At 39.9% G+C, this 11128-nt stretch overlaps 1 protein-coding gene across 8 annotated transcripts in view; it reads left to right on the forward strand.

The window, feature by feature from the left end:
• The window catches only part of SPIN1 (spindlin 1), an 84175-nt gene extending 74141 nt beyond the window's left edge, over positions 1–10034 (forward strand). For all 8 annotated transcript variants that reach the window (XM_077966702.1, XM_015118043.3, XM_077966701.1 and 5 more), the window contains one exon: positions 6393–10034. In XM_077966702.1, coding sequence (XP_077822828.1) covers positions 6393–6592 — 200 coding nt within the window. In that variant the 3' untranslated portion in view covers positions 6593–10034. The remainder of the gene's footprint in view (positions 1–6392) is intronic.
• The last annotated feature ends 1094 nt before the right edge of the window (positions 10035–11128 follow it).

Genomic DNA, 11128 nt, shown 5'->3' on the forward strand with positions numbered 1-11128 from the left:
CAAGTTTTTTTATAATTAACACTACTACATATTACTTATTGCTTTTATTTAAAAGCATGATGGAATAGGGACCAGTAAAATACGTCACTGTGTACCCCTGCTCAGCTTTAACGGTTATTGTCTCATTGCTTGTCTAGTTTTATCTATTAATTCCCCCAATGCAATTATTTTGAAGCTAACCCCAAGACGTTGATTATTTCATCTGTAAATACTTGAACTTCAGAACAGCAGTCTTCAGCCTTTTTGTCACCAGGAACCAGTTTCGTGGAAGACAGTTTTCCATGGGTTGGGAGTGTTGGGTGTGGAGATGGTGGTTTTGGAGGTGTTAGATTTCCCATAAGGAACATGCAACCTAGATTCTTGACATGCATAGTTCACAGTAAGGTTTGTGCTCCTAGGAGAATCTGATGCCCCTGCTGATCGGCCAGGAGGCAGAGCTCAGGTGGCAGTGCTCTCTTTGCCACTGCTCACCATCTGCTCTGCAGCGTGGCCCAGGTGTCCGGGACTCCTGATTTAGAGAACATCGATTTCAGAAAACAGTTAATTGGGAGAACTTTTCAGTAGCAACTGGAGTACAGAGTCAGTGTTTAGACAGATGATTAGCTATTTCCACAACTAGTCTGTTCGCACAGATAAGGTAGAAGAGGGTGTGACCTGGGCTAATTTCGTTAGGCCTAGAAAAGCTTTAATGTGTTATTTATTTATTTATTTATTTATTTATTTACTTATTTTTTTGGAGACAGAGTCTTGCCCTGTTGCTCAGGCTGGAGTGCAATGGTGTGGTCTTGTCTCACTGCAGCCTCTGCCATCTGGGCTCAAGCAAGTCTCCTGCCCCAGCCTCCTAAGTGGCTGGGACTACAGGCACCCACCACCACGCCTGGCTAATTTTTGTTTGTTTTGTTTTGTATTTTAGTAGAGATGGATTTCACCATGTTGGCCAGGGTGGTCTGAAACGCCTGAGCTCAGGCAGTCTGCCAGTCTTGGTCTCCTAAAGTGTTAGGATTACAGGTGTGAGCCATTACGGCTGTGTTAGTCCATATAGTTAGTCCATTTAAAATGTGCAATTCTGTACTTTTTAATATATGCACAGATAGGTACAGTCCTCACCACAGTCGATTTTAGAACATTTTCATCACCTCAAAAGAAAGCCTTGTATCTATTAGCTGTCAGTCCTTTATTCCTCCAACCCCCTAGCCTTAAGCAACCAGTAGTGCTTGATGTGTCAATTTCCCTGTTGTGGACTTTTCTGTGAATGGACTATATGGTGTGAGGTCCTTTGTACTAGCTTCTTTCCCTTAGCATGTTTTGAGATTTCATTCACACTGTAGCATATATCAGTACTTCATTCCTTTTAATGGCCAAATACAATTGCATTGCATGGATATATACTACATTTTGATTAGCCATTCATCCAGTAAAGGACATCTGAGTTGTTTCCCCACCTCTTGGTTTTTATGAATAATGCTGTTGTAAACATTTGTGTGCAAGTTTCTCTATGGACATGTTTTATTTCCTTTGGGTATATACCTAGGAATGGAATCGCTGGGTCATAATGGTAACTTTATGTTTAATCGTTTGGGGGAACTGCAAGGCTAATTTTGAAAACAAAAAGACCATTTTACATTTCCAACAGTAGTGTTATGAGAGTTCTGATTTCTCCACATTCTCACCAACTCTTACTGTTACCTGACTTTGATTCTTGCCATGCTAGTGGATGTGAAGTGGTATCTCATTGTGGCTTTGATTTGCATTTCTTTGATGAGTAATGATGTAAGCATCTTTCATATGCTTATTGGCCCTTTAAACAAAAAAAAAAATTTTTTTTTTTTTTTTTGAGATGGAGTCTTGCTTTGTTGCCCAAGCTGGAGTGCATTGGCATGATCTCAGCTTACTGGCAGCCTCCGCCTCCTGGGTTCAAGCCATTCTCCTGCCTCAGCCTCCCGAGTAGCTGGGACTATAGGTGCGTGCCACGATGCCCAGATAATTTTTGTATTTTTAGTAGAGGGGGTTTCACCATATTGGCCAGGCTCCTCTTGAACTCCTGACCTCAAAGGATCCACCCACCTGGCTTCCCAAAGGGCCGGAATTACAGATGTGAGCCACCATGCCCGGCCTATTGGCCCTTTTTATATCATCTGTGGTGAAATGTCTATTCATATCTCCTGCCCATTTTTAAATTGAATTATCTGTCTTTCATTATTGCATTGTGACGATTTTTAAAATATAAGACCTTTATCAGATACATGTTGCAAATAGAAACCATTCCATGGGCTGTTTTTACTTTCTTGATGATGATCTTTGCACAGAAGTTTTAAACTTTGAAGTCCAAGTTACATTTTCTCTTGCTGAGTATGCTTTTTGTGTCCTAAGAATCTTTTGCCAAATCTGAGGTCATAAAGATTTACCCTTGTTTTCTTGTAAGAGTTTTTATAGTTTTAGCTCTTACTTACAGGTCTTTGATGCATTTTCAAGTTAATTTTTGTTTGTGCTTCAAGGTAGGGGTCCAACCTCTTTTTTTTTTTTTTTTTTCTTTTTGCTTGTGACTGCCTATCTAGTTGTCCAAGCACGATTTTTTGCGAAGACTATTCTTTCCCCCATTGAATGGTTTTGGCATCCTTGTTGCGCAGTGGCTCACGCCTGTAATCCCAGCACTTTGGGAGGCCAGGCGGGTGGATCACGAGGTCAGGAGTTCGAGACCAGCCTGGGCAACACAGGGAAACCCCATCTCTACTAAAAATCAGCCAGGCATGGTGGCAGGCACCTGTAATCCCAGCTACTTGGGAGGCTGAAGCAGGAGAATCACTTGAACCTGGGAAGTGGAGGTTGCAGTGAGCCAAGACCGCACCATTGCACTACAGCCTGGGCGACAGAGCGAGACTCCGTCTCAAAAAAATAAATAAATAAATAAATCAGTTGACAAAGTTTGAGTCCTGCTTTTTTTTTTCTTCCTTTTTTTTTTTTGAGACAGTTGCACTCTGTTGCTCAGGCTGGAGTACAGTGGCACGATCTTGGCTCGTTGCAACCACCGCCTCCCAAGGAACTGGAATTACAGACGTGCCACCACATTTGGCGAACTTTAATATTTTCTGTAGAGATGGGGTTTTGCCATGTTGGCCAGGCTGGTCTCGAACTCCTGGAGTGAAGTGATCTGCCTGCCTCAGTCTCCCAAAGTGCTGGGATTACAGGTGTAAGCCACTGCACCCGGCCCCTGCTTTCTTTTTCAGGATTGTTTTGGCTATTCTGGGTCCCTTGCAATTTCATACGAATTTTAGAATCAACTTGTCAGAACAAAGAAGTCCCCTGGGATTCTGATAGGGACTGTGTTGAATCTGTGGATCAGTTTGAAGAGTATTGCCCTCTTAACAGTGTTAACAAGACTTTACAAGTCTTCTAATCCATGAGCATGGGGTGTTTTTTCATTGATTGGTGGATTGATTTCAACAATATTTTGAAAATATTGCATTTCTTTTTCCTTTCCTTTCACTTTCGCTTTCCCCTTTTTTCCTTTTATCTGAGACAGAGTCGTCTTGTCGGCCAGGCTGGAGTGCAGTGGCTTGATCTCACTGCCGCCTCTGCCTCTCAGGTTCTAGCGATTCTCCTCCCTCCGCCTCCCGGGTAGATGGGATTACAGGCATACGCCACCTCGCCTAGCTCATTTTTGTGTTTTTAGTAGAGACGAGGTTTCACCATGTTGACCAGGCTGGTCTTGAACTCCTGAGGACCTCAGGTGATCCACCCACCCTCGGCCTCCCAAAGTGCTGGGATTACAGGTTGAGCCACCGTGCCTGGCCACTTTTTATTTATTTATTTATTTTGAGATGGAGTCTTGTTCTGTCGCCAGGCTGGTGAGCAGTGGCACAATCTTGGCTTACTGCAACCTCTGACTCCCAGGTTGAAGCAGTTCTCCTGCCTTAGCCTCCCAAGTAGCTGGGATTACAGGCATGCGCCACCATACCCATCTAATTTTTGTAGTTTTAGTAGAGATGGGGTTTCACCATATTGGCCAGCATGGTCTCAATCTCCTGACCTCGTGATCCTCCTGCCTCGGCCTCGCAAAATGCTGGGATTACAGGTGTGAGCCACTGCGCCCGGCCCCGCATTTCTTTTATTAAATTTACTTCGAAGGATTTTATCCTTTTTGATGCTATTATACATATGAATTGAATTGTTTTCTTAATTTTGCTTTTGGTTAAGTTTGTTCCTTTAAAAACTACTCAGTGGCCTTTCTTCAAACACATGAATCTCTGACCTTGGACAGATGTAACTGATAGGCCCTCTCCATACATTAGCCATGTGTCAGTCATTTCTATTTCTTTTTTTTTTTTTAATTCTTCCTATGAAGAAGTTAATGTACTAATTTGCTCATCTGGCTTTGAATTTCTACTACTTTGATATATATTTTTAAAATTTTGGGTCTGGGCATTGTGGCTCATGCCTGTAATCCCGGCACTTTGGGAGGCCGAGGCGGGCAGATCACCTGAGGTCAGGAGTTCGAGGCCAGCCTGGTCAATATGGTGAAACCTGGTCTCTACTAAAAATAAAAAAAATTAGCCGAGTGTGGTAGCGGGCGCTTGTAGTCCCAGCTACTCGGGAGGTTGAGGCAGAAGAATCACTTGAACCTGGGAGGTGGAGGTTGCAGTGAGTCAAGATCATACTGCTTCACTCCAGCCTGGGCAACAAGAGCAAGACTCTGTCTCAAAAAGAAAAAAAAATTGTGTACATTTGTTATAAAGGGGTAATTCAAATTATGTACTCGGGAATTTGTCATGAGATCATTTCTTTAAAAAGCATTTCTCCATCCTTTATGAGGTAACTTGAACATTTTTTATGGATAGAGTAAGTACTGTTAACCTAATCATAGGAAATGCAAGGGTGTCTGCAATTCTCCATCACTTTTCCTAACCATTTTTTGATCTTCCCTCTCCGTTAATTCTCCAAACTTACATTTGTGTGTGTGTGCACGTGTGTGTGCGTGCATGTACACGCTGTGGAAGCGTATTTACCTTTAGAAACAGTGGTGGTGCTCTGATCTAATGAGTTCTGAAAGGGTCCTGTTCGAATACTAGCTCTGATGCTAAAACAGGCCTCTACATGACTCCCTTGATTAGCTCAGTTACTATAAAATTTATGTGCGATCGTGTATTTGTAATTCCTTTGTAAACATGAAAGTGCCATAAAAATATGACAGTATGATGATACTGCTTAAGGGAAGATCATTTTTAAAGAAAAGAGTTCAGCTTATATTTCTTTATTCTTTTAAAAGAACTGATTATGCTCAGATGTTTTATTTTTATTGCTTGTGACTCTTAGTACCAGAGATCACAGTAGCAGTTTTTGGATTGTCATTCAGTGAGAGAATTTATTGTAACCAAAGAGGCAGACTACTGTTAATAGATGTACGTTATATGGTCCACACCAGGATACCTGTGAGAGTAAAATGGCATTGCTACCAGTTGTGCCAGGATAACGTGGACTGTCTTATGTAGCTGGAACCTCTGGTTTCCAAACCTACCTGAAGGCCACCTGCCACTGTGAGGAAAAGAGCTTTGAGTTTTTCAGAACCCATGCAGTTTCTTAAAATAGAATTGTAACTGCTTAGCAAGCCCCCTTTCTTTTTTTCTTTTACTTTGTTTTTTTTGGTTGGTGGTGATGGTTTGCTGTTGCTGTGGGTTTTCTTAGAGGCCAGAAGCAGTACATTAATCTTGGGGACCTTTTAGGCAGTACAGATGCCTGGGCCATCCTCAGAGATTCCCCTGTACTTGTCCTGGGGTGAAGTTCATTCAGTACCAATTTTTAAAGCATAGAAAACTTAAATTTTGGAACTGAGTTAGGAAGATGATGTGAAATGCAGTGAAGTTGAGGGAGAAGAGGCTTTAAGGATTCAGAGTAAACCAATGGTACTTAGGCATTTTAAATATGTGCCATATTCTCAGTAATCCCTGTAGGAATTGTCTGCTTTCAAATTATATTTCAAAGCCACTCAAACTTATTTTCATTTAATTACAGCTACAGATTAAATATGGACCAAATGAATTTTTGGTTATGATTTTTAAAATTGTTCATATATCTAGATGGGGGTCGGCAAACTATGATAAAAGGTTTTATTGGAACACAGCCACATCTGTTTATATGCATATCATCAGTGGCTGCTTTCGTGCTGCAGTGGCAGAGTTCAGCAGTTGGGACAGAGACCATATGCCCGTAAGCCTGAAATATTTACTGCCTTGTCTTTTACGAAAATGTTTGCTGACTCCTGGTCTAGATAATCATGAATTCAGGGTATTAAAAAAAAATTTTTTTTAAGTTATGAAAATAAATATGAGTTGATTTATATCTAAAAATTGTTTTAGAAATTTTCTCTCTCTCTCTCTCTTTTTTTTTTTTAAATATAGATGATTCACCTCCAGCAGAAAGGGAACCAGGAGAAGTTGTGGACAGCCTGGTAGGCAAACAAGTGGAATATGCCAAAGAAGATGGCTCCAAAAGGACTGGCATGGTCATTCATCAAGTAGAAGCCAAGCCCTCCGTCTATTTCATCAAGTTTGATGATGATTTCCATATTTATGTCTACGATTTGGTGAAAACATCCTAGATGTCATCACAAACTGCCAAATTTGTGGAACTATGAAATGTATTATTTGTAGACATAAAGACTTGATTGCTTTCCAGTTTAATGAAAGCTTAAATGTCCCTGCGAACCCACAATCTCTGCCAGCAGAACTGGTTTTGTTCTGAATAGTACAGATTGATGTGAACACAAAGCATTTTGTGTAAGGAGAACCCCTTTCTTTTAAAAGAAGTCTGTCTATTTGGAGGGGAGTTACAGGCAAGTTTGGTAAAAGTTAAGCTAGTATCATAGTCATTTAAAATTGTAATAGATCTTAACCATTTTCCCCCTCACCTTAACCCTCTTATTCTGCCGCCACAATGCAAGCATAGTTTGATGTTTTCGTTATTGCCTTTTTTGAGATATATGTATCTGTATCTACCTATATCTATATGTGTGTATACATATATAATATATACACACAGATACATGTGTACACACACACACACACACACACCCCACACACACCCCATACTCCCCACACACCCCACTGGCAGTCTTTTCTTTGTGGATTATTAGTATGGGGGTGACATAATTTTCTTGAGTTTAACAGGAGTGCTTTACCCAAGTCAGTCATGGTTATGATATTACTGCTCTTTATTTCAAATTAAACTTTGGGCACAGGAAGCATATGGGAACATTTCAGCTTGTTTCAAAAAATCAGAAGTTCAGAGCACCTTTTCAATCTGGAGCCCTTAAACCATAAGTCCAAATATGAATTACTTGTGAACAGTTAATGACTCATTAGAATTTTACAATCTGGTGAAGAATCTGGGTAAAAGGCTACCTTTAATTCTAAGCTTTGAATTTTTTTTGTTGTTGTTGTTACATTTTAATCATAAATTCTTTTTAGCAAAGCCCAGGTCCTTGTTCCACACAGTGTAATGTAGGTGTATTTTGGACAGCACATGTGGTACATTGTGTACAAATCGGTAATCTGGATTTCAGTACATGAATTTAAAAGGCAACAATACATGACTGGTTTGCGTGTTTTTGGTAAGTTTCTGGAAGAATACTGTGCTTTTATATTGGAAGTGTAAGTTTTGAGTGGCATTGTTGCCTTCTAACAAGCTCTCTGGGACTTTTAAATTTTTATTACTATTATTGCTAATGTATAATTATGGTCAGAAACTTTCAACCCACCCCTTTCCCCTACCCCCTGGCTTTTCCTCACAAAGAATGTCTAGACAAATAGCAGCTTAGTCTCCTGACACCTTGTGGGGTGCATGTTCCTGCTCCAGGTGTGCTGTTAATGTGGATTCATTCCATTCAGTGGCCCCTTGGGGTTTGCATGTCAGTGATGCGTTACCATAGAAGAAAGCCAGCCGTTTGTGTTCGCTTGGTGGGTGTAAGTAATAGCAGCCCTTAGCCACGGAGTCTTTATGTGGTTAATTCCTGCAAGGTTGTTTTAAACTGAAATAGAACTGCTAGTGTGATTGGTTGATCAGCAAAACAGCTGCTCTCACTTTGTTTTGGAGGAACCCTGGTGGTTTGATAACCAGGAGAAAGGCCATATGTGAAACCAGTCTCTTGTGGAGATTGGAAATCCTCCCTGATATTTGGGCAGAGCCTAAACGTGCATGCTTATCACTCAAACACCAAAAGTTTGAATCAGAGGTCCGAGTGACCTCTTTTGTGGCTGTTCTTGATGGTTTCCAGGCCTCGTTATGCATGGTTTGCTTGATGCCCATTTTTTGTGCCTTGTGCTGTTGGATGGTAACGACCACTCACCATGTAAACACAGTACCTCAGTTTTCTGTCCACAGCTGCAGTCGCTCTGTCCCTGGTGCTTCACTGTGGGCAGCCAGGGACAAGCTTCTGAAAGCAGTGTGATACCCAAGTCATAGGTGCTTCTCGTGTGTGAACAGGTGTTATTCTGCAGATCTGCTATGTGTTTTCCTGTTGACTCTTTAAGAGTCCCTGCATGTAAATCTCGAAGCTGAGCCTGGCTCCTGGAGGCCAGACTGACATTACAGTGCAGGAGTTTGCAAGTGTGTCCAGCATGCACGGACTGTGCAGAACTTGGCTCGGTCACTTTGGGTGGAAAAATAAAGTTCATTTTGAAGTATCTTGAGGGTTGGGTCAATTGAGACATTTCTAGCATTACTTAATGACTTGCATTGTGGTTTTTCTGCAAGCAACTTTAATGACTTTTTTTATACCACATGGTCTCCCAGTTTCTAGGTGAATGCAACATGATGATGGTGATGATGACGATGAGTTTAATCATTGTTCCATTTATTGCCTTTAGGGCTGAGGGAAAGGGAAGATTTTTTTTTTCTCTCCCCATTTTCCCCCGTTCTGTCTTTCTTTTGGTGGCTTACACCACACTTAATGACGCTATGACTAATTCTGCTCCCAAGCCCTTGTATCTTGGGCTTCGTTTTAGGCTCACGTGTCAGATCTGCATGCATTGCTTGCATTTTTCTGGTATCTGAATGTTGGTTCCTTGTTCCAGGAATTCAACATTAATTTCCAAAAGTATCATGGGACTTGTGACAACACAAGACATGAATCTATGTATAAAATTTATCGGCCTTTCTCATTTACCTGCTCTAGTATTATTGTATTGTGTGTGCGTGCGTGTGTGATGTCAGGCTGCCACGTAAAACTTCAGAGAAAAATCTTAAAAGCAGACCATCCTTTTTTGCATGCTCTATTCTAAGTAGAATGTTCAATGTAACTGACTAAAATTGCATGTTAAAGATATTTAGGTTTTTTTGTTTTCTTTATTTTTATTTGTTTTCAGTTTCCTGTATATTTGCTTACTGTGCCGTTTTAGTGGTTTTAGGATAAAAATGCACTGGTGAAGCAAATGTAGTGCCAACAGAAGGTGATTTTCCAGTTGTAAATGTCATGCAGCATTTGAAGGGACTGTGTTTTCTTTAAAAAAAATCACAGTTACTTCTAAATCAGATTTCGTTTCTTTTATCGTTTTATGTGCCAAACCACGAAGTGCATTGGGCTTGAATCTCTGAACACTGTAGACCCATTAGAAGACTGTTCCGATTGTCACAAATTGTAGTGCCTGAAAACACTCTTAAGCTGATTGTCTTAAAAAAATGAAAGTTCTCCAAAGACAAAACAGGAACAATTATTATAACAAAATAATTATGGTTGAAATGTCTGTGGTTCCTTGGAAATGCTGCGCTCTTTGTGTTTTCCATCATTAGTGCAGTTGGAATGAATGTGTACAGGTCAGAGGTCTTCGTGTTCACATTTTAAAATTAGGTAAATGACCTCATCTTTCAAGCTTGAATTCATTTTTAATTTTAATTTTATTTTATACAATGTGTAGACAGTTCCCTGTTCTCTGCATTTAGAAGTATACACAATATAAATCTGTTAATTCTGTAAGTAATTTTTATAATTATGATGTAACTCTATCTTATCCTTAAAACATTTAAAATAAACCCTTTATGTGCAACTCCTGACTGTAAAGTTTGTGCTCATGAGCAAATTGTGATGTGTTAAACTTGATCCTGAGAAGTTTTTGGGCCAAGTAACCTTTTCACCACATGTAAATGTCAGATATGCATAGAAACGGAAAGAAATAGAATTTTTATTTGATTGATAATATTCAATAATACCTGAAAGAAGAGGAGGCAATCATCGATACCACACATATATTAAATATTGAAGTTTGCAGTTTGACATTGATAAAATTCAACTTTACAAGATCTTAAAAAAAATTCTTTTAAATAGAGTTAAATAATGTGTATTTTATACTTTCATATCTATTCTTGCTTTGAATATTTCTTATAATGCTTTTACTCATATTTAAATAATAAACAATGGGATTCTATAGTGAAAAATCACTTTCTCAATGCTAAGATATAAAAAAATGAAAGTAATACAAGCTCGTGCCAAAGTAATAGCAGTTTTACCATTGCTTGTATGGCAAAAAATGCAGTTACTTTTGCACCATCCTAATATTAACACCTATGTATGTTTTATCTTTCTTGATTATTTTAATCAACGAGGTAAAAAGTGGAATTTATGGCATGTTTTAATTAGTGTTTTTTTAAAAAAATGTTTCCCAATTCATTTTGGCCAAAGGATCTCGTGCTTAAGTCCAGGATATTGACCTGCTTTTGGGAGAATGGTTGATACTTGGTGAGGGATGAGTGCAAACTGGGGCTTCGGGACACCGGGCTTCTAGGTTTGTGTCAGTGCAGTGTCTATGCCCCAAGACCGTGGAGGTTACTGAGGTGAACTGAAGACAGGGTCTACTCCGGCTTTGGTGGAAGAAGTCTGTAGTTTAGGGAGGAAATGAGCCATTGGGAAGCACAGGTGCCCGTCTTGAGTCTGGATTTTCTGACCTTCCTTGCTGAAGGTAGATTATTCATTGTCTGTCTGTGGTATCTATCGCGGGTACAGCTCTGTAAATATCGCTCCAAAAATATAACAGAGTTTAGTCTGAAGTTTGAAAGTTGATGACTAGTATTTGTAAACGAATGAATCAACTCCCCTATTTAAAGCAGTCATCACTCTGTTGGAGAATTTTTGTTTCTGGTACAA

This window comes from Macaca mulatta, chromosome 15 (assembly GCF_049350105.2).
Source record: "Macaca mulatta isolate MMU2019108-1 chromosome 15, T2T-MMU8v2.0, whole genome shotgun sequence".
NCBI lineage: Eukaryota > Metazoa > Chordata > Mammalia > Primates > Cercopithecidae > Macaca > Macaca mulatta.